Source organism: Drosophila kikkawai, chromosome X (assembly GCF_030179895.1).
Source record: "Drosophila kikkawai strain 14028-0561.14 chromosome X, DkikHiC1v2, whole genome shotgun sequence".
NCBI classification, from domain to species: domain Eukaryota; kingdom Metazoa; phylum Arthropoda; class Insecta; order Diptera; family Drosophilidae; genus Drosophila; species Drosophila kikkawai.
Genome location: NC_091733.1, coordinates 18,676,750 through 18,700,932, shown reverse-complemented (window position 1 = coordinate 18,700,932; position 24,183 = coordinate 18,676,750). Strand labels below are relative to the sequence as shown.

The 24,183-nt window shown below is 36.8% G+C and overlaps 2 protein-coding genes across 4 annotated transcripts in view; both read right to left on the bottom strand.

Annotated features, from left to right (window-relative positions):
- The window catches only part of LOC108077096 (uncharacterized), a 32,436-nt gene extending 12,341 nt beyond the window's left edge, over positions 1 to 20,095 (bottom strand). The window contains exons 1-2 of one of the 3 annotated variants that reach the window (XM_017170281.3): positions 19,944 to 20,095; positions 19,500 to 19,646 (exon numbers count right to left, since the gene is read on the bottom strand). The gene's annotated coding sequence lies outside the window, so the exon portion shown is untranslated. Of the gene's footprint in view, positions 1 to 17,756; positions 17,802 to 19,499; positions 19,647 to 19,842; positions 19,871 to 19,943 lie in introns of those variants that run through there. The other 2 variants (XM_070288501.1, XM_017170290.3) reach the window with 2 other exon arrangements.
- LOC108077107 (uncharacterized) lies at positions 2,569 to 3,531 on the bottom strand. The gene has a single exon (XM_017170303.3). It carries the CDS (start codon positions 3,408 to 3,410, stop codon positions 2,778 to 2,780), a length of 633 nt encoding a protein of 210 aa, XP_017025792.1. The 5' UTR covers positions 3,411 to 3,531; the 3' UTR covers positions 2,569 to 2,777.
- Positions 20,096 to 24,183: the final 4,088 nt, after the last annotated feature.

Below are 24,183 nucleotides of genomic sequence, written 5' to 3'. Positions count from 1 at the left end.
AACTAAATTCATCAATATAAAAGTACCCATAAGTATCTGAGAATGAAACCAACTTCTAGAAACTGCAAACAAGAATGGTAATGAAAGCCAATCAAATGCTTAATTACTTTTAATTAGGGAATTTGTAAGCGGAGCTATAGCAGCCAGCAGTTCTGCGGAATTTTTATAATTCGGTTTCGGAATTGCGCCGGCGAAAGGCGGAAGTCCCATTGATTGCAAGTCTGTTTTTTTTTTTTGGCTTTTCGCAGCTATACACACACACAGACACCTGGAGATTGTCACCATCATCCATTCGGATGAGTGTCCAAACGCATCTGGGTGCCACTTGTAGCTCAAAGATTCCCAGCCTGCCGCTGGTAATTGCGAGAGAAATGAGCAATAAGTAAACCCAGACTCTGGCAGTAGTACATCAAAACCACATTAGGCCGAGTGAACTAAATGTTTGGACATACTTACACCCATGAGTGTGGTGTGAGTACTGCTGACCCATTTATCGAGTGCTGCCAGTTGACTGTGATGTGTTAATTAGTCAAATGTTGGTCAACACAACTCGGCGGCCCGCTTTTATTTAGCTTCGAATGGACTTTGGCACTCCTCTCAGCCCCTCTGAGGGGGCACTTTGGATCACAAATTGCTCGAAATGTTAGCCAGTTCAAAAGATTTTTGAAATTTTAATAATATTTAAAGAAGATAAAGCAACTATTTAGGCTGTACTGAAGAGATTTATATTAAGATGTTAATAATTGGTTAAATGCTTTTATTTTTATTTTTAAAGATGTTCTTAAATACAAAACTGTCTGGTCTTTACAATAAATACTTTACAGGTTGGGTCTATACTTTTGATAATAATTATATTTATAATTATTTAATTATCACAAAATCTTTCTATGTCATTATGCATTATTTAAACATATAAATATATATATTTTTTTATAGAAAAACCCTTTCTGTATAATTTATATAATATATTATTACCTATATAATTTCTCTGGCTTTATTTTTACTAAACCTTTTTTTAGAGAACGCCGCCTTTTCTCTGTGCATGCTGGCGAGAAAAATATATAAAAAACAACAACATATACACCAACAAAAATTACAACAACAAAATACAACAAATGATTTAATACATTTGCCCGGCAACCGGATATCGGAGTCGTGGCTGAAGTTGGAACTGAGTAAATGTTTTGCAATTTCCCTAAGATCGCCATGAGTCGGCTGCCGGCACCCGAGTGCAACTATGTATAAGCATCTGCGAGTAACTAAAATGCAGATATATCTGTATCTCCATCTGCACACTGCATCTGCATCTGCATCTGCATGTTGGAGCTGCACAAACACATGTGCGTGTGCCACGATCTCGGCCCCGGCGGTTCCTCAATTAAACAGTACTTGCATTTACAATTGTATCCCATCCCATCCATCCATCTACAGTCTAAGTCTAAGCTCCCGAAAAACCTAAGACCAGTCGGAGTCGGTTAATGGACAAGACGGCTTATCGTTGAGTCGCCGCCGCTGCCGCTTGAGGTGTTGATCATCATGAACTGGACACCATCACCCAAAGGTGCAGAGAAATGAATTGGGAACACAGTCGATTGATTTTTTCAGTTAAATCGATATTTAGAGAAATAAAAATCGGTTTTACTGTCGACTGATTCTTATATATCTTACTTCTTAAGTATAATATGTTAATAAAATCTGTACCCATTCATCGATATTTGAAGTGGAGGAGAAACGATAATTTAAAATTACGATACAAGAGCTAGAAAACGATATTTAGAAAAATTAATTGGGTTTATTGTAGGCTGATTTTTACAGATACTTTTACAAAGTAATAGCGATAAATTAATATTCTGTGTAAAAAATGCCACTTGTTTAAATTGAAATCTTAAAAAAAATCGATAACAACGATAATATTGATTTTATCGATATGTTAACGATAATTGTTATTTTAAGCGATATTTCACATTTAAATATATATAACCTATTTGATATATCCGTCCAATGTGATTGGGGAAAGAGACAAAGAATAAAAAATTTACACTTTCATATATTTATATATACATATCGATATTTTAACATTATTTTTTAATATTTAAAAGATTAAAAGATTATTTCCCTTAGATATAAAACACCACAACAATGTCTCTCCCTTTTCTCGCTGTGCATGAAGCACAACCCACTTGATTTACAAGTTCCATTCACAGAAGCTGCAACCTGCATTCGCGGACGTGAATGTGGATGTGGTTGCCACTCGACTCGACTCGACTCATTTGCCGCACTCATCGGGTTCATTCATTACGGGACAGCCGCTCTGCCGCCAATAATTGTTAAAATTTTTTATTGTTTAACCACTGTTCGCTTTGATTTCGCCGTCAATTTGGCCCGTGAATAATTGAGTTGCCGGGTCCAAACGGAAGGCACAACGATTTTCGGGGGGATACTACTCAAGCGTGATTCGGCAGAAAATACTCCTTTTCCGATCGATTTGATCTCGTTTTTATGGCGTTATTCATTCCACAACAAGGTCAAGTTTGTTGTTTGGAGAGACAAACAATAAAATACAAATAATAAAGGCTGAACATTTTGGGATATATTTGCAAAATGTACAATTTACAGCTACACCATAATTTGGATTATTAAAAATATGCCGGGCAGCTGGGTCAGTTAGAAAACATTTTAGAACAGAAAAGAGTATACATAAAAAACATATCGTATAGTCCCTTCGAATTTGTCCTAAATAAAAAAAAACCCATCCTCCTCCTCAAAGTGTTCTGCAATTATCCTGAACGAACTGGATAGTTAATGGCGCAACTTATGACTACAAAGTGCACCCGATGGTTGTCCACTTCGAATGCGATCTTCTCGGCAGCGACCTCCTCCAGGGCCCGCTCGCTCGTTTCTCCCGTCCACTCGAACATGGCCATGGCATGGATTCTCTCCTGATATTGCTTCAAGTCATCGGCGATGCCGTCGTCCCTGATATGACGGCTGTGCAGGGCAATCTTGTAGGCGGCGAGCTTGTACAGCCAGGGTATGTCCAGGTAGTCGGCCGCCTCCATCAGGGCGAACACGAACTCGATCTTCTCGCGCATGAATTCCTTGTCCCAGTCATGGACGAATAGCTCCATCTCGTAGGCCGTTACCGGCTCCATCTTAGCCACCCAGGCGGGCTCCTCGTCTCCCTTGTGGTACTCCGCCCACAGCAGCAACTTGAGCAGCACTTCGGTGCTCCGGATACCGTGCAGCGGCAGAAGGCACTCCACCATGTCCTTGTCCTGGTGGTTGTCGCTGGCAGACGATGGCCTGGTGTGGCGGCACATTTCTTGAATAACCTTGGAGCGATCGAGGAGTCCAAAGGGCGCTCGGATCGTCCGGCCATCGGCCGCCTGCATGCGCACCATCTCGTCCATGTTAGTTACACGTACTTTCCAAATTCTGTGTTTCCTTCTACGGGGGGGATTTATTTGCAATGCTGGATTTTGGATGTGGGAAATCGATCTTGACAGCTAATTTGGCACAGCCTACTGTGTTTTAGGTTCTGGATTTGCTTTAAAAGTGGGTTGCCACCCCATTTGACCGATTTGAAAAGTCCATAAATTATATTTAAAATAAATGTATGCATTGCCTGCATTTTATAAATGTTATGGCTTATTTTGTGACCATAATAATCCCTTCTCATCACTTGGGGAATATCTGTTATTAGAATAAACGGCTTGCGGGATTATCAATCATTATGCAAATGTCTTAAAGATGGAGTCCCCACCTCGAAATTGCTACTCGCTTTTACTAATTCGGTTTAATGAACCATAAAAAAACATAAAACAAAGACCCCAGCACAGTGGGTCTAATAGCCAGCTCCAGTTTTCAGCTTGCACCGAGTGAAAGAAGGGCAAAAGTCGAGGCACTAAAGCAAACAGAAATCTAACAAAGACCCAACTTTCCCAAGGCGGGCGCCCTGTCGGGTGGGCGTGACCCTCGATCTGTTCACATGTGCCACAGTTGGTGTCTCTGCCACAGTGTCAACTATGTCCGTCCGTCCGCTAATGACAATGTCGGGTAAAAGTGCCTGCCCCAGAGAGAGGAGAAACCCTCGATTCGCACGGCAGTGTGAAACCCGGCTAAAGGCGAATGACATTCAGCTCAAGAATCAAGTTATTAAGGTCACATTCAGGGGTTATAGGAAGAGTGGCGAGAGGAGTTTTGGCCACTCTGCACTTTTGAAAGCATACATTTATTTATCAGGCATTAAGAGTTAACTTTGGCAGAGGGAAATTTGAATTAAAAAAAAGGAAATTGGAATTTAACACAGTGAAATTTGAATTCTTAGGGAATTTTCTTTGGGAACTAAGAGCTATTTTTTAACAAGTTCTTTAAAGGTTATAAATGCATAAAGCTTAAACAATTTTGAATGCTACTTTGCAGTTTTTACCATTGACAGATCATAAAATTATCACCGAATGCACAGCCCACACATCGAGGTTAATTAAACGCACTTTCAGACTGGGGACCTGGAACTGGGATACACATATGTATGTACATATATAAAAATATGTATGTGATTATGCAGATTTATGACTTCAACACTTGCAACTGATAGCCAGGCAGTTTAGTTGTTAACAAAGTTGTTTGTTTATGAGGCGCTTGGCTTGAATTATGGCTAGGAATTAACAACAATTTAGCGGGCTCCGACATGTCGCCAGTTTCCACAATCATTAGCAACGACACTTGGGCCAATCCGATAAGTAAGCCCGGCATCTAGGGGCCCAATATGCTTCCCATATCTATGTGGGCCCCCAAGTGGGCGTCTCAAATTGAGTTTAATTAATCATTTAGTCATAGAACTCTCAGCTCTAATTAAATTCAATTTCAGTCTCAGGTCGATCGATATTCGATCGATCGATCGATCGGTTGAAAATTTGTTATTAAACTATTACGAAATCTGGTCTGGGTTAAAAGCTATAATTGGTCTTACTTGGTTTCTTCACTGTTGTTTTTTTTTTTTTAACTAAAAACTTCCAAATTGTTGCATGCTACTTAAAATTTTTGGCAGTGGCAGTGCACACTGGGCCTGACACCAAACAATTGAATCTAAATCGAAAATTAAAGTTTCAATGATTTAATATATGAAAATCTTAAGCTTAAATTTATATCTAAGATAACCTTAGAACATTTTCGGTAGTACAAAGTAAATGGAAAGTTTAAACTTATTTTCACAAAGTACATATTATTTTTTTCATACATATATGCTTAACATACATACGATTGCAATTAACAAGTTACTTAGTAGAACGGCCAGACTAGTCTCGGTGTCTCCTACCCCCTTTTAGACCACGCCCCTTTGGGTCTCTGCCTTGCATTTGTCGCTTGTCGTTCGTCTGGTTTATTGCACTTTTGGCAGCTAATATTTATTAACAATAATTATCGCTAGCCGTCGTTGTCGTTCGCCATGCCGCACAGTGGCGCCTGTTGAACAATTAATATTGTAGAAATTAAAAATGTTCGCATGGCCGCAAAAACGTACAAATCCTACAAAGATTTTTCCAAGGATTTGGAATCTGTAATCAAACTAATTTAAATATTTTTTCTGTAGAAGATATGAGCATTTAAGGTTTAACTTTGTTTTGTATTTTGCATCACACAAACAAATTTTTATGTGATACCCTATAGAAAGGGGAATTTTACAACAATTACCTAACCAATACCGTTTAAATTATTCGATTATCTTATTTATTTCAAATTTTATGATTTTTGCAACGCAAAATAAGAAAAGGCTCTACTGTGCGCCGTCCGTTCTAACTGTACACGATCTTTTGGGCACAGCTTCCGGACCAGAAACTACAAAGTAAAAAAAGAAAAAGAAAAAAACACCGCCTTAATTGCCAACAACTGCTGCAGCAGCCACATCATGCAAATTACTCGAACTCGACTTGGCTCCGGATCGAGTGGGCCGTTCGAATTGCATTCAAAGTGATAGATGGGCCGAGGTGAAGACAGGCCAGCAGCCGGCACTGGGACCATAAAAACGGCCGACTCATCTTTCACCCGCTTCACAATTCGCCCAGAGTTTTCCCCAGAGTTTCCCGCGCGGAAATTATGATGCGCTTTTCTTTTTTTTTTTGGCATTCAATTCGAACAACTGCGAAGGCAGCCAAAGTGAATGTCTGTCTGTTGATGTTGCCACTTGCTACTGCAGTAGCAACTAGTAACACTCTTTTTGGCTGAGGCAGGTGGGCCAGCGAAATGGTTTTTTATCTAGTTTTTTGTTGTTTTTGTCTTTTTTTTGTGGCCGGAAGCATCGACAAATTTGCACTAAATGGCGCCATGGCACGCGCATCATCATCATCAATGCAATCATCGTCTTTTGGGCATTCAACAGATTCGTTTTTGGTTTTTGATGATTATGCTGATGGTGTTATTATTATACCCTGTGGCCATAGGGTGTTATAGCTTAATACCAGGCCGGAGAAGATATGAAATTAGTAAATAATGTATTTTAAGTTGTTTTGTTAATAATATTTGTTTTATATTTTTTTATAACGTTTAAAGCAGCGTAGATAAGAAATTGGTATCGAGTTCGATAATATACATATATCTGAAAAAAATATCATGCTCAATATTTTAAGTATCGTAAAGTTTGAAATATCGAAAATATAAATATCATTAGATATCGGAGTTAAAGTTAAAATATTTATATTATCAATATTACACTTCGATATATTAAACAAAATATCGATTTATTAAATACCAACATTAAAATATCGATTTATATATCGAACAATGAAAAAATTATCGATACATCTTGTAAAATATATCGACATAATACCGTCATTCCTACTTGAGCCTTAGTTACCAGGTATCTCATAGTCAATTCCACTCAAGTTTAAGACTTCCCTGCTTGCTTTTGGCTTGCTTTTTTCGCGCTTTTCGTGATTTAATATGTTGCTTTTTTTCTGCCTGCCTTGGCTTTGCTTAAATTAAAACACGCTCGCTCGGACGTGGGTTACTAACTGAAGAAAACGCTTCAAATTGATAGATAAGTGAATTTCATAATGAAATTCCATTGAAAAGTTCACTTTTTCAGCGTCAGAATTCTCAAGCTGTGAGTTTGGCAAATCGAAAGACTTGAAACACAAAACCAGCAAGTGGCTTAGGCTAAGGCAAACACTCCAATTGAAATGATAAATGCCACAATGCTTTAATTTAGATGACGCAAGTGCTCCTTGGGCCCCACTCTATATAATTTGCTCGGTATGCGTGCGCGTTCAATGCATTTTTCTTTGTTTTGCGGCACGATATATACGATAGTATGTATGTATTTCTGTTTTGTCGTGTGTTTTTCCTGCCAATAATAAAAGTCTTTGTCAACAGTTAGCCGTTGTTGTAATCGACTCACACGCATGCGCAACGAACGAGCAGCTATTTCAAAGATTTTCTATGCCCTGGCTCAAGCTCTCTTCATTTGCATTTAATTCCAAGCGAAAGAAATAAAACTATATGTTATGTATTTCCAAATGGATCACTCCTTCCGACCGATAATTAAATCGCATTTAATTGCTTTTGAACAACACACAATGTGTGGCAATTGTGAGAACCCGCAGAAGCCATTGACATATGGCATCGGCATCGGCAACGATTGCAAAACATATTGCCAACCATTTGTCCAACCTGATATTGTTCGAGCCGAGTGATATATGTGCACTTGCCGTGGCCCAAGACAAACGATATGCATTCATTGCATATGACAGCGATGAATGCAGATATTCCAAATGGCCCTTGAAATTAAATGCAAGATCTGAATGATGGGATATAGAGACTCTGAAATGCGATTTCTCCTCTTTTTTTTTGTAACAAGTCAGGTCATGAGGCATTTACATTATTTATTTACAAGTAATAATTTCTATATTGTAATGAAATATTACGTATACGTATCAAGTATACGCAATTTTCAAGTTTTATTTTACTCTTTTAAATACTAACATTTTATATATTATTTATTATAAATGCTTTTTTAACCTTCTTATTCTTTTACTTTTCCAATATTTTAATTTCGGATAATCTCACAGTTCTTTAAGAAATTAAATTTTGCTTATACATATTAAGTATACGTAATTTTAAAGTTTTTTTTACTCTTAAGATATTTACATTATAACTAATTTTGGAATTTGCCAACCTCCTTTTTGTTTTACATTTTTAATATTTAACTTCCGGATAATCTCAATTTTTGAACGAATGAAATATTACGTATACGTATTAAGTATACGTAATTTTCAAGTTCTCTAAGATAATCCCATAGTTTTTAAGCTCGTCATGCTTGAATAGTTTCAAATCGCCAAGTTCGTGTCCCCAGACTTTGTTTTCTTGATATAAATTGCAAATATTCATACATTTATTTGGATTTCCCTTTACTTTATTTGCGTGACATAATTCCCCCCCACCAAGGGCTTTCCCAAAAAGAAACAAAAACATAATTAAAATTACCACCTAGGCATTTTCATTGTCGCGGCTACTTATCGCATTTAATTGAGATTATAATTCGTCTGTTTATGGACGAGAGCAAAGCCACAATTAGCCGCCTGCCAGTTGATTAACAATAATTGCAATGTGAAACAGTTTAGAGAGCCATAAAACAGACTTATGAGCGGCATGCCGGCTGGAGATTATTATTGCTCCACATTTGGTCAGATGGAAGCCCCAAAAGCGGCCGAGGAATGTGGCGGCGCTCGACAGGATGCAATCAATGTCACACATACACAGCAGCCAGGGCATCCGATACACATAATTAAGCTGAGAATGTGCCGATTCGATTGGACAGGAAGCGCATAAATTGAGTAGAATTGAAGCGAATTCAAGTGAATTTGAAGTTGAAATAAATTCGAATCGATTCGAATTGAGAGCATAGAACTTATGACTGAAAATGTACAAGAGACATGGAGACTTGTGACGGCGATCTTATCGCTGGACATGCGACAAGTTGATCGATCGATGGGACCACCTCGGTGGCCGGTGGCTTGTCCCACCTATCGTTATCGAATATGGCAATCGGCACGATTTGGACACTCGACAGCAATAAATCGAACATTGACAGAGACACCACAAGTACAAGCTGGGAGTTTTCATAACCATTTTCCTTCTTTTTCGTTTTTTTTTTGTTTTTTTCTTGCAAAAATAAATTAAGACATTGTTAACGTAATTGTGATCTCAAAAATGTGGGGAAAATGAAGCAAATTGAAATGGAAATTAGACAAACAACAAATGATGATGAATGTGGCCAGATAAATGAGGCAACCGAGGCAGAGAAAGATATTTAGTTAAGGCTTTTAAAAATGTCTGGCCATAAAGCTTAATTAAAAATGAAATGTTAGAGCTTAAAATGTATACTTTAATTATTATTTAATGAACAGTCTAAATATCATTTTTAGATAGTAATAATAATGAACTGAACAACATATTTTCTAGGATCTAAAATGCAGTTAATAAATCTTTGCAGTTCAATCAAAGTAAGCATTACTCATGTTCCTTTAATTTGTATTATCCATTTCAAACCTCATCTTAAACATACTTTCATGGAGCTTTCAGCTTTTAAGGTATATCCACTGATTAATTGGCCCGATTTCTGTGCTCCTTGAAGTGATTCATTCCGACTTCTAAGACCGCTGCCATACCCTTGCCAGATATTTGCATTTTGAGCTGAGCGTTCGCCTTCGATTAAAGTCAGAGATATGCAGGCATATATGCACTTATTTCCAGACATGCCACATACATATAGTATGTATGTTCATATGGATATATAAGGTGGATGTTGGCCGAGATGGCAACCTTGAGTGCGTAGCGCAAACCCGTTATGGCCGGACGGGGCATTATCTCGCTTTGGGTGCGCATTTTCCGAGACTTGCCTGCGGGGCATAATTTGGTTTTAATTGATACCAAAAGGAAAAGCAAACCCAAATCCGTTTGGAAACCCGCACCGCACTCAGATTCTGGCCAAACAAAATTGAAAGTCTTGGCTTCATGCAAATTCTAGCTAAAAGGGAAGTGATTAATTTTGACGGCTCGGTTCATATCATATCAAATTACCAAACGGCCTTAACAACACAATTAAGACTCGCTTACATTTTTGGGTTTCTTATGGTTTGATTTTTTCAATATTTCCATTTTTTTTCAATTTTTTTCTTATATTTTTCCTTAGCCAATTGAATTGGCCTAATGAGTGCAACGAATTTGACAGCACGGCTAGGAGCTGTATGGCTATGTGGATATGCATATGGTCATATGCTCGCGGCTCTGTCGATGCACAGCTAATCCATGGCTCGATTGTCGGTCCGCTGATTGTTCATTCCAAAAAGCAATATATAGAAGAGAAAAAAAAAAGATATATGTGAAAGGGCCGTCGCCAAGTTGTCAACGCGATTCGAATACACAAATATAGCCACGGAGATATGCAGATCGACGGGACGGTTATATGGCTCACAGACTACAAATCATTGAGTCACGCCTATGAAATTTACATAAATATGAGTATACAAAATAGTAGAAAAAAGGAAAAATGCATGAAAACAGTGAAGCCAGCGACTATGCAGTGCTCTTTGACTCAAGACTTTGATTAAATATACAACAAATATAAAATAAAATAAGAAACCTTGGTAAATTCAATGAAAAATGAAAATGAATTTATCTTTAAAGTATTATTTTAAAAAGAAACAATCAATTTTAAATAGAGATTAATAGTAACTTTTGAATACAAATATTTTTAGTCTGAATGTAAACAATAGCTAAACCCTAAAGCCTCTTAAAAAATAGTGCAACTTCCTACAATTCTTAGAAAAGCAGAAATTGCAGACCAGATTTATATTAAATCTTAAAATTTAAATCTAATATTATTTAAGAGTAATCCAAGTATAAAGAATATTAATAAAAATAATTTTACAATTAAATGAAATCAGTAAAAGCTAAATATTCTTCTACAAAATATAATTCCAATAATATTAAAGTTAACCTATCTTCTCGTATAACCCAAGGATCCTCTTCTATTTGCCTTTTTGGTTAGGGTATACAAAATGCAATTCATCAGCGGGCAATAAGCGTAGAGCCATAAAACCATCGACTGACTTAATGGAGTCGTTTTGAGCGACAAAATTGTTTAGTGCAGCTGAAAGGCCCCCTTGCTTCTTGATTGGGCCACGCCCGTTTCTTTTTTTTTTTTTTTTTCTTCTATTTCTCTCTTACATATCTGCATGGACCAGAAAAATCAAAAGAAGCCAAGCGCAGAAAGCAAAACAAAAAAAAAAACCGATAAAAAATGCTAAAGTTCGTTTCCTAAGTCTTTCGTTTGCCAGTGCAAAAATCGTTGGGAGTATCGGAAAGGCTGTAAACAATATTACCCGCGGATAATTATTTAGTTATCTTAAATATGAGGCGATACCGACTCTCAATTACTGCTCCAATTTAAAATATCGAACTGAACCGAAAACCAATCCCCAAAATCAAATCAAAGTAAAGGCTAGACAGCAACAAAATAATTGCAAAATGTTGCCAGTTGTAATTATTGTTTTCAGGCTATTTATATATACATCTCGATACTGGCCGAAACGATATTAGAATGCGCCAGAGAAAGCCACAACAACAACAACCAAAAATAAACCAAGTAAAGTAAGGCAAACAAATTGGGGCCAAGGCTGCCGCGGGACAAACAAATAGGGTCCGAAGTCATAATTAGATCAAAAGTCATAATTTTTCTTCATTTTCTGTAGTTATCTTTTCGCTGCCATTGTAATTGTTGTAACAACAAACAAACTAACAAACAAAACAACCACAAAAGGTGAACAACGAAAAGCTAAACAAGCACAGCCACAAAAACAAAAATCACTTTAATTTGAGCGCATTTCATTTTGTCAAATCAAATTCGTTGGCTGTTGCTCTTGGTTTTTTGAGCCAATTTAAATGTCATTGCGCCATTTCGGACATTGCCACCCCCTCTCTAAGCCCCACACCCACAAAGTTGCTTGGATGTTTTTTCAAATCTTATCAATTGTTAAGCGGAACAGCATCGCGAAAATCGAGAAACCGAGAGTGGGGGAAGAGGGAGAGGTCACCTCGGGTGAGTTCACGGAGGAGGCGTCAACTGGCCACTCACAAAGTGATTGGAACCCGATCGATTCGTTGCGATAAAGTAAACAAAACAAGCCAAGAGAGACCACAGAGTCCCAATTCGAAAGTGAAAGCCACCACCACACAGGGCGAGAGGGTTCAGTGGTTCTGGGCTGGGTTTTGCTGGGTTAAAAGGTGATCGTAGGGAAGTTGGAGAGGGACCAACAGCGTCTAAAACAAAAGCAGCAATAAACTAAAGTCAAAATTGTATGAATTATAATGTAATATTAGATTTAAATTTCAATTTATAGGTACACTGACTTGTTATTTTTCCTACAATTTTTATATTATTATTTATATATTTATAGAAACCATACCCTTACCTCCCACAGACTAAGAAGTGTTCTTTTTATTAACAATAAAATTATAATAATAATAGTTGTTTAGAAGTTTAGAATCTATTTCAGAAAATAAGCAAGAAATAAAAGAAAATCCTAAAAAGAAGGTTAGAAAATTAAAAAATATTAATATTACAAAATATATTTAATAAATAATGCAATATGATAATATCATGTGCATGATAAATGGAAAAAAAAACCATAAATAAAATAGTTTACAACTTTAGTTGATCAAAAGTCTTCGTTTGGCTGACATTACCATTATGGCAGCACCTTAATGGTCTCTAAATTTAAGCAAAGTTTACACAGAGAGAAAAATAAATTAATCTAATGGAAAATATTCTTAATAATCAAAGGAAATATGACTCATATTAATAACTATTTAAAGCCAAAAGGTGGTATAAACTACTGCAGAAAAGGATAAACAAGTATCAAAAATATGACAACAACCCCTAAATTTAGAATATTTATCTACTTGCCAAATTTCATATTTTTGTTCAGTGTATTTAATTCGTAACTGCCTGGTGACCATTTTAATTATATGGAACCCAAGACTAGCCTTTGAAATGTGAGCAATAACTCTGCTTTATATTCGCACTAATTAAAATGGCCATTTAAAAAACCGAGTTAATTTTTAATATTGCCTTGATAATTATTATTATTATTATTGTTATTATTTTATTTACAAAGCAATGCAAATTTAAGAAAAAACACGAAGCTGGGTCAAGCTTTGCCATATTCCTTAAATATCTCAACAGGCCCCGTTTTGTAAATACAATTTACTAACAAAAGTTACAATACTTTAATTATATATCCCAGCATATAGCTAGGACAACCACTGCACCTACATAGCATCCAGTTAAATATCAATTACACATCACTTGGCCGCTGACTTTAATCCCATTTAAGATCGACTTTGAGCACCCTGAGGTGTCTCAGAAGCTCTAGACACACCTGACCCTGACCCAACCTTGCACCGGCACCAAGTCAATCAGCCAAGTGAACGCCAACTCTAGAGTATCTTGGCTGGGTGACACCGCCGTATCGATTGGATCGATTGAACCACCGCCCCGACTTGCACCACCTGAGCCACCGAACCGAGCCGCCGAGCACCGAAGTGAACTAAACCACAGCAAATAGAGCATAGCCATGCCAAATGTTTGGCCATCTGTGTCTGCACAACGAAAAATTCGAAAGTAATTCTTTGGCAGAAAATCAAAATGAACAGCAGGCAACTTAATATTTAATATTTAATAAATTTATAAAGAATTTACTTAATTATTTAGGCTTCTAATTGTGTTAGAATTTTAGCTGAAAGTTGATGAGACTTGCCCTGTTTGAAGGCAAAGGTAAAGGCTCTTCTTTGGTCAAGTCTATAATGATTCATTTTAATAATAATTTTTGTATAAAGAAACAAGATTATAAAGAAGAGATTAGTTTATTCTTAAGACCCTCAAATGTGTTTAAAAAAATCATGCAACTTTCCCTGTTTTTAAGCCAAAGTGAAGCTTGCCCTCGACCAAGTCTAGGAGTTGTTTGAGACTTCTCACCTTATAAACAATATATATCACTAACTCTATTACACCTCCCCTTATTTACATATATATTTACTATATTTGTAGCTAACCCACGATCGTGTGACTTGAAATGTTTAATGTTTAATGTTTCAATTTCTGTAGCATGTGGGGCGAGGTCTTGACATCGCACCTTGAGCATTGTCATGATCTGTTGTCATCACAGAGAGGGAGAGAGAGAGGGGGAGGGCAGGGACTGGGAGATTGCAAATGAAAAGCTGCCAAAGCAAATCAAATGGTAGCTATAGCCATATATATATATATATATCCAGCCGATCTTGGACGTCTCTCCACACCCAGTGGGCGTTGCACACATATCTACCCCCAGTGGCGGCTACTCTAGTTTACCAGAGCCTGAGAAGTACGATTTTTTCGTGAGTCAGGAGTACCAGACACATATAGTATATAGTATATATATGGAAGGTGGAATGGGTAATGGTAATAAGCTTTTGCACAACACAAATTTGATAAACCAAATGACGCGCTTGAGTGGTCTGTTGTTACGCCATGGAAATTCTTGCCAAGGTTCATTTGAGTCTATTTTTTTTTGCTTTAATTAAACTTTTGCCCACTGTAAGTTTTCCGTTTCCATTTGGAATGGATCTTGTGCCGCCGGTTACCCTTTGAAGTTGAACCAAAAAAGGAGGGCCAGCCATAAATGTGGCATCCCCAATTGCTATATGGCTGTGGGCAGCAGATTTGCATCGACAATTGCATAAGAAAACTAATTAAAATCGAAATAAATGCTAGGTGATGAGTCATTTAGATATTCTATCAATATGGCATATCAATTTGTTTTTTATTATATTTTCAGCTTAGATTTTATATTATTTAAGAACGTAGCTTGTCTTTTTACCCTTCAAATTATAGTTACCCAATAGAGCCACTGTGTCTCTGGCTTTGTTACCTTTATTGCTAGCCTGACTCTGGTGGCACTTTGTCATATTGCAGTGGCATTTTGGAGCTGCTAAGATGCGGAGCACTCAACACAGACACTTGGTGGCCATGTGGGCGAAGTTTATCTTGAGGCTGAGGAGGACCTACCTTGCTGCAAGGTAAATATGGCCAAGAAGCTGTCCAGCAAAACCAAGCACCACCAAGTACTCAAGGAAAACAAAAAAAAAAAAAAAGGAAAACTCAAAACGAGAAAGGAAGAAAGGCCAAAGAGTTAAAGGGAACTGGTAATACCCTTGATCGGGAGTAATAATATATGTCTTCAAAATATATTCCTTGACTTAGCTAAATCTAAATATGACAAACCTTCTCTGTAGTCATAAAAACCCTTTTGCTAAAGGGTACCAAAAATAACTAAAGACAGACAACAGCAAGGAAAAAAATAAAGTTTGCAATAAGTTTTTGGCTTACAAATTTGCCAAACAATGCAGATCGCTTGGCACGACGTCGGGGCTCCTTGGGACTTGAAACTCGCACAACTGGCGATTTGGAACTTTCGACTGGAGGAGGCCGGCGATCCGCGATCCGCGATCCGCTATCCGCGATGCAAGACTCTCCTCCTCGAGTGTGAGTGGCGGCGGAGTGTGGGGCAATTATGGCTGGCTGGCTCTCGACATGGGGATTCGATCGCAGCTCGACTCGTGGCACGCGTCTGCCTTTAACAGACCCCACAAATTATGAGGGATCCCCGATCCCCCCTCCACTGCAATCTTACGCCACTTTACAGCTCATTGGAAGGGGCTCAAGTGAGTTTCTAGAACAAGTTTCCACTATATTTCGGAAATTTTAAAATTTCCTTACAATTTCCATGCTCTTTTCTCGGTTAATGAGATGTCGCGCAATATTATATCTGCAGCCAAGTTGAATAAATGTATTTGCAAATCGGAGAAAAAAACACAAAGACCAAAAGGGTTTTCGGTTTGCCGAAATGGAGCAACGGTTCTCTTTTTTATTGTATTTTTTGCTGTTGCTGTTTTTTTATTGTAAAGTTAAAACAAAAATTTGCAAACTTTTGCGGTTTGCGATTTATTTTCTGTGCCTTGGCTTGTTGCTGTTGTTTTGTTTGCTAGTTGTTGTTGCTGTGGCAGGTTCACAGCGAACACGACAGGAGGAGCAGGGAGAGGAAAGCAGGGAGCGGGTTTATAATGGTAACGGGAAACTGTCCAAGTTATCCAGTTATCCATGTGCCTAACGCAGCAGTCGAAACGAGAGCAAAAGTAGCCACCGACATCGGTTGTCTTGGTTGTTTCGGCGGTTGTTGACGCTGCTGTCTGCACTGAGAGAAATTTATATAGATATATATTTATATCTATCTATCTATTTTCTATATTTTTGGGAACAAAAAATGTATCTAAAGGTCGGTTTCTAGTTATATCTCAGCTTAAATAAAAGCAAATTGATTTTCGTTCTTTTGTAATTTAAACGATCGAAAAAGGCTAACAGGATTCTGTTAAACAGTTAAAATGTGTTAATTTTGTAATATTATAATTTATATTTAAATTATTTATGAGTTTATAAATTTATAAATCAATTTGCTACGCCTGAAATTCAAATATTCTTAAAAGAAACTTTATCTGCCCGTTAAATTTTAACAGACAGCCGCTAAAACTATTAGTTTATGCATTATATTTAAAAGATAATGTATTCTCAAGCCACAACAATATGGATAACTTTGATATATTATTTATTTCTCTTTTAAGAAATAGTTCTTATGAACTAAACTTAAGTTCCTATTAAAAAATATAGTGATATTTAATGTATATATTTAAAAGGTATTGATAGACGCCAATGATATGTATGTTATCTTTGACAATAATAAAAATCACAATTTTTTGAATATTTAGAATAATATGGTAATCTTCCTTATTATTTTCCAGTGTTTTTTGCCTCTGCTGTGGCGACTTTTCGCTTTTTTGTTTTCTTAGCAGCTTAGCGCCCGCTGTCCTCCATGATTGTCCCCATGCCCCACTGCTGGGGAGTGTGTCCACGTACCAACATTGGCCTAATGTTGCACATTGTGTGCTGAGCCTGATCTTGTTTATTATGCAAGAAAGCTGCCAAAGTGAGCCAAAGCCGAGCGCTATATAGTACGTATACGTACGACTGTAGGAAAGCCACAGGCACGGGCACGGGCACAGCCAAAATGGGAACAATCACAGAAAGTAAATTCGCAAAAGTAAAATTTTAAAATTGAACAAAGTGCCGACAAGAGAGAAAAATGGGTAGTAGAAGTTTGGAGTTCCAAAGTAAGGTAAGCAAAAAGTACATACTTCTGGAAAACTTTAAGAATACAAAACAGGGGCTTAATGAAAAATTTAGGGAAATTAAGAGTCTGATTTTTTAAAGATAACCAAGTCTCAATTTTAAAGATAAAATAATGATAAATCACTGATAAAAAGAACTCTTCTACATTTAAAATTATATGAATAAATTATAAAATAATGTTGTAAAGTCCCAGTTAAACCTTAATTTAAATTCAAGTTAAGACAACATTTGTTTCTTTCATTTGCTTTAAAATTTAAGTAGTTTATGTAGTTCACATCGAATTATAAAAAGTTCACGCACAGCTATTTATTTACGCTGTTTATGGTCTTTTTCAATTAGTTTCTTTTCGTTTAACTTTTAAAATCACTTTCACAACAAGGGCTGCCGCCCATTTAAAGTGACTTATTTATTTTTAAGCTATTTAAGCCATTATCAGCCTCTGTTATCACTCGTAAATCACTCTTATATGTATTACGCATACCTTTTTTTTGCTAATATTTATGGTGTTTCTTTTGCGGCACTAACTGGATCTTGTTTCGGTTTTGTTAAACAATTCGATTGGCGATAAAAACCCAAAAAAATACACATAAATTGCCATATAAATAGCACATTTTAAGGCACGTACCGTTATACGTATCAAGGCGTTATTTTAACAATTTTACGCGTTGTACGAATTATTTGATTAACATTTTTAAAAACAAAAAACCCAAGTTGCTGCGAGCGCGCATGTTGCATTGCGACTAAAATCGGGATTGGGAATCGGTGTGTGATAATGGCCCAGCGGAACGCAATGGAATGAAACAGGGCACGCAGCGGAATGGAACGGGGCTCAATGGGGAACGAAGCTCAATGGGGAACGAAGCTCAATGGGGAACAGGGAACGGAGAGTGGGGAACAGAGAATGGGGAATGGGAAACAGGGAACAGAGGAACGGGGAATGGGTAGCAAAAGAATATGTGGCACAGCCGCCAAGTGGGCGGTTCTGCGACTGCGCGTAGGCCTTAAAATGCTAGTGCAATTTGCTTTTGGAAGAACGCGATCGCTGGATGAGGGAGGGGACGAGACTGGGGGTGTGTGTGGGTCAAATCCAGACGGGGAGTGGAGCAAAGCCCCAACACCGACTGACGCCGTTTCTTTGTGACATATGGAACTGGGTCGGGTCAAGAGGTAAATGCTTAAAATGCTCTTTAATGCCGCAAAAAAGAGCTGCCAACTTGTGCTTGTGGTCACTGCTGTGGGGTTCCCATTTTCTTCTTTTTTTTTTTTTTGTAAATCCAAAACTGATGGATGCGAATGTTGGGCAACTGATGGATGTAGTAACTTCAATATATACGAACATATAGCCTAAACCGATTTGGAAATTATCGTAGAGAATCGCTTGGGAGCGTAAAATTGGTAGTTTAAATTAGAGTAGGCTCAAAATATGCGAGTAAGGAGGAATTACATAGATATAAATGATATAAATTTATAATATTTTATTTAAATTAATCTATTGATATTTTTATTTATTTTTAATTTCTCTTTTAAATTGTAATTCTTGATCCATTATTTATTTTATTATGCATTATTATTACTTTTCCAAATAAAACATTTATGATTAAAAATATAATATTAAAATTAAATCATAATTAGTGTTTTCACTGGATAAATTATGCTTTTCTATGAAAGAACAAAACTGATCCAAAAGAGGTATAAACATCAACTATAATATATGTTCTTCCATTATATATGTAATTTGGCATTGGTTTCAGTATAGCGTTCTATTCCCTTGCTAAATTAGCGATAGAAGGTTTTCAATTTCCTATAAAATAAGCGACCTTGCCGCGAATTCGCCACCGGACTTCCTTCCCCAGAAGGTAAAGTGGGTTCTAACCAACACGCCTGTTCTTTCATGGGCAAGGTCGTCTTTCGGCTGGAATGGCCATCATCGAGATGGTTGCGGTTCAGTGGGATCGGAAGTGCTTTACTTTACGCTAAGCCTAAGCCAAAGCCAAAGCCAGAGCCAAAGCCAAGACCCAAGCCCGGTCAGCGTTGCAGAACTGCAGATCGGATCGAGCAACAATGGGATTAATATATTCGGGTCATTCGCTGGGCAAAGCCTATTAAATCGGCATTTGCATTGTGGACACAACGAGATATTATGGATATGAGATGTTCTGCTTATCGGAGATGTATTGAGACGCATATATGCATATGTGATTAGACCCAAAATAAATCAGCTTACCTCAATCGCCGGATCCAGACGCTGGAACAGGTTCAGTTTTCGCAAAAAAAAAAAATCTTTCTCACTTGGCGGTTATTATTTTATTTGTATTTGTATTTGTATTTATTATTTTTGCACTCGCTGAAATATTCTTTAGGATTCCATCGACTATATACACACCATAAATTAAATTATTTCATTTGCATTTTTCGGCTTATTTGTTGTTGTTGTTGTATTTCATAATTCAGCAAAAGATAAAATACAAATAAATTATCAAATATACACGAAAACCAAAACAAAAATTAAACAAAAAAAAATCATAAAGTAAGAGTGATCATTAACAGCAATTAAATTCATTTAGCACCGTAAGTAACTCTTGGCCAAACTCATCACGGCTCATTAGCGCAAAAGCTGGGTTAAAATCAAAAAAATATATATATATATTTTTTTTTGTTGCTGATTTACCCGCATGCTGGGGCGGGGATATATAGATTCGATCAATTCATAAGCCGCGACACTTCACACCCGCTCAGTTTTCTGAATGACTGACTGACTGGTTCCTTTTTCTCTTAGCCGGGCCAAAAGGAAGCAGAGGCAGAGGCAGAGGGAAGGCAAGGCGTCAGCTCTGGCCGAAAGCAAAACACTGACTGACGCGCCGCTCTGAGCCAGCTTGATAATAGCGGTCGCCCCCCGTCTAGACCGACAAAAAAAAAAACTAAGCAAAAACGAAACGAAACGAACCGAGCCGAACCCATGCGATCGTGGCCGAAACGAGGGAAAAATGGAAATGAAACACGTCGGAGAGTTTGGCCAAAACGGGGCTTGGATGAAGCGGGCTGGATCCCGAAATATGCTAATCACAGGCCAGCGGATTATTAGGCCCAGGATTAGTCAGTGGGGGCGTCCAAATGGGTCGTAAGTGCTCCGTAGATCAGTTTACTGGCCAAAACTGAGATTATAATTTTGAGGAGTCTTGGGTGGGGTTATTAAGAAAGTTGCATAGCAATTCAATTAGGTTATAGAAAAACCTTAAGTCTGACTAGCAAAAATGGTAAGGAATGCCTTTTAAAAGGTCCCTAAAAAGTCAAAAGAGTTAATTTTTCATCATTTGCAATATTCTTTTTAAATATTAATAACATTTTCAAATGTTTCTTTTAAATATTTTAGTTAGAATCAATTAAGATTTATATGTGGAATTAAAAAATATTAAATAATTATATAACACGTGATCCTAAAAAGCCCCAAAAGATACAAATTATAGGGACTTTATATTGATATTAAATATCGATATAATAGAATTTTTACAATTGTAAACTTTTAAAAATACATTATATTTCATTTAATATTATTTAATAATTTAATATTATTTAATAATTTCATATTATTTGTATAATTTTAATAATATTAAAAAAAAAATTGCGTTCCGACTTTGAAATGTGCCAATTCTCGATATTTATCGATAACACCTAAAATTGTATTGAATTTCGGTTAGTTTTTTTAATTTTAATTCTTAAAAATTCAAAAAAAATTTAATAGGCTGATTGTTTTAACATTTTCGTATTTAAATATAAGCCTTTTTTGCTTAGTTATGATCGTGTTAAATTTGTTTATAAATTCAATAATTTTAAACTAGTTTTAATCATAACTTGAATCAAAATTAAAGCAAGCAAGCTGAAAAGAAACTAAGGAGGAAACCCCGAAATTATATTTTACCTTGACTCTTTTTCCTCATTTCTAATGCAGTTTTCCCCATTCTTCGGCGTCGCTGGGAAATGGCATTTTCACTGCACGCCACCGACAACACAACCGCATCACGAAAAAGGGAAACCGCTTCTGTCAACGGCTTTATCGCGAAATAATTCTCGCCGCAAAACAGCTGGAAACTGAACCACATGGCCCACAGGCCACAGCCACAGCCACAGCCACAGCCACAGCCCGAGATCCAATCCAATTGGAGGTAACGCGAAAGTGAAAAGCGACTGCACTTTTCCGAGGCTGCAGCTGATAGGAAAATTAATTTATGCCCGCCATTGTCTTGTCTGCAGTTTTTTTCCCTTTCCCAGCTGCTAATTCAAATTTTGACATAATTTTTTCACTCGCCTCTGTCGCTTGCTTTCTCGCTTTGTCTCTGGCCAATTTCACTTGACGTGACCTTTTCTGACGGGTTTGCCTTTGGCTGCACGCCAAAAAAAACTCGTTATCAGTGCAGGGGAAAAAATAAAAAAATATTAGATCTTGCCAGCACTGCAGTATCATCTGCTTAAATACATACCTATACTTTTAAATAATTTTTTAAACAAAAATGTGCGAAAAACTAATTTTCAAAGATCCATAACTCAGCCAAAAATGCATGAAATTCGAAAAGCGGTTCTGAGTTCGTTTTTCTAAGCTTAACAAAGCTGCTTACTCAGTTTTACAGAAACACTTACCTGTAATTTTTAAAGAATTTTTCAAACAAAAATGAGCAAAAAACTAAGCTTCAAAGGTTCATTATTTTGGGGAAAACCGCCTCATTTTCAAATGTTCATAGCTCAGCCAAAAATGCATGAAATTCAATTCGGAAAGCTGTTGTGTGTTAGTTTTTCTAAGCTTAACAAAACTGCTGAAATACTGAAATACTTACCTGTTATTTTTAAATAATTTGTTAAACAAAAATCAGCAAGAAACTCAGAGATTTCAAATCAACATTTTGTGCCATACTTTTGGGGGCAATTTTTAGAGATATTAAAATCCTGGCGATTTCTAGATCTTTTTTAAATCTAAAAAAAATTCGGAGACGGAAATCGATAATAGAGATATGAAATCGCTGATAGAATTTTTAAATCAATATAAATAATATAAATTTAATGATTTTATAAATTATTGTGGCATACTTTTATGCACACTTTTAATTGTTTTCAAATCGAAAGCTATAGTTTTACCACCACCATTTCTCAGTGTGTGGGCCCTGTCTTGAGTGGGTCTGGAGCTGTGCCTGTGCCTGTGCCCGAGCTTGTGTGTGGCTGTGCCCACTAGTTGTGGTTGTGTTCCAGCGGCCTTGGAAATGTGCAGTTGCTGGCTGATTTATAATCGACCCGTGGTGCCACAAATCAAAGTCGTACTGCCGCGCTGACTCATTTGCGGGGCTCCTGCACTCCGTCTACAGCGACCTGTTGTATGCCCCGCTCCTGGGGAATCGGAATCGGAATAGGAATTGGAGTGCCAGCCAGAACCCAACGAACCACCGGCAGTGTTGTTCTAAGTGTTCTGACCTTGCTGCCGGGTAAGTGGCCGGTCATAAATTTAGGCATTGCGCAAAAAGGCGCACAGCCACAGCCCCGACTCTGATTCGATTTTGATTCCAATTGCAATTCCGATTCCAGCCTCCCAGCAAGTCCAATTGTAGTCCCCAGAATCCGTGTCCGAAAAGTGAATTGTCGCTGACACTTTGAATAAATTGCTAAACGATTTGGCAAGCGCCAAAAAATTTAATGGCAAAAAAGGATTTTGGATTTGCCCAAAACAAATCAACGGTAACTGAATTTATTGGCCAAGTGAAGTAAGTTGACTTTTGGTAATGATATCTCTGACATTAAAATTGTTTGGTATATTAATTAATATGTAATATAAGTTATAATTTTAAAATTAAATTCATAAATGTAATATTTGTATATAAATACGATTTTAAAATTTAAAAATGCTGCCTTTACCTTAGAAAATAATCAGGAAATAAATAAATTCAAAAATTCTTTGAACTATTTTTAGATTACGTTAACTTAATTTAAAATATTAATGCCATTTACCTAAGGCTCTTTAAGTTGCCAAGTTTTCGGAAGTTTTTCAGCTTTCAAGCCAACAAATTTTATTATTTAATTATTTTGTTATTTATGCCACTTGGGCTGGTGGCTTTTGTAACTGTAACTCTAACGGCAAGAGTCATGGTAATATTCATAGATATATATGTATATATTTTTATTATAGTAACTGTAACTACAGCCCCACACAGAAACAGAACGTTGCCACACCTTTTCTTTGGAGCTGGATTTTTGCACTGCCTGATAATATACATATATGCACCTATATTGTGTATATATAAATATATGCTTTATTTTTCATTAGTTTGTGTTTTTGTTTTAGTTATCTCGCCCGCACATTCGACTCACACACAGACACAACACAACAACAACAACAACAACAACAAAAACTCACACATGGCGAAGGGAAAGTTGGCAACGCGAAAAACTCGACGCTGGAGTTTCGCATTTTGTAGATCAATCTTAGAATGGGCTTGTGCCGTTAGCCGGCGGCAACGGCGCTCACTAAAATGTGGTTTGTCCTTGGAGAATGTGGCAAAAAGGTAAAAAAAAAAAAAAAAACAAATAATATAATATATATATGTATCTAACTGTCTATGCCCACTGTTACCGTATCCGTGGACACAAGGAGAAATTAAATGGGTTAATTCTTACTTATAAAATATATCCTGGAGGTGTTTTATTGTTACCATGAGCAAGGAATATTCCAAATAATTTAAAAATATAATTATAATATTTAAAAATGTTATAATTTAATAATAACTTTATAATAATTTAATACTAGTTAACAAAAAGGAGAAAATCAATGAAAATATTAAGATCAAACCTTAGTTTTGAACAACTAAAATATTTCGATATTGGGTATTTATGTACATTAAAAATATTGTTTACATGCAATATTATTTATGGAT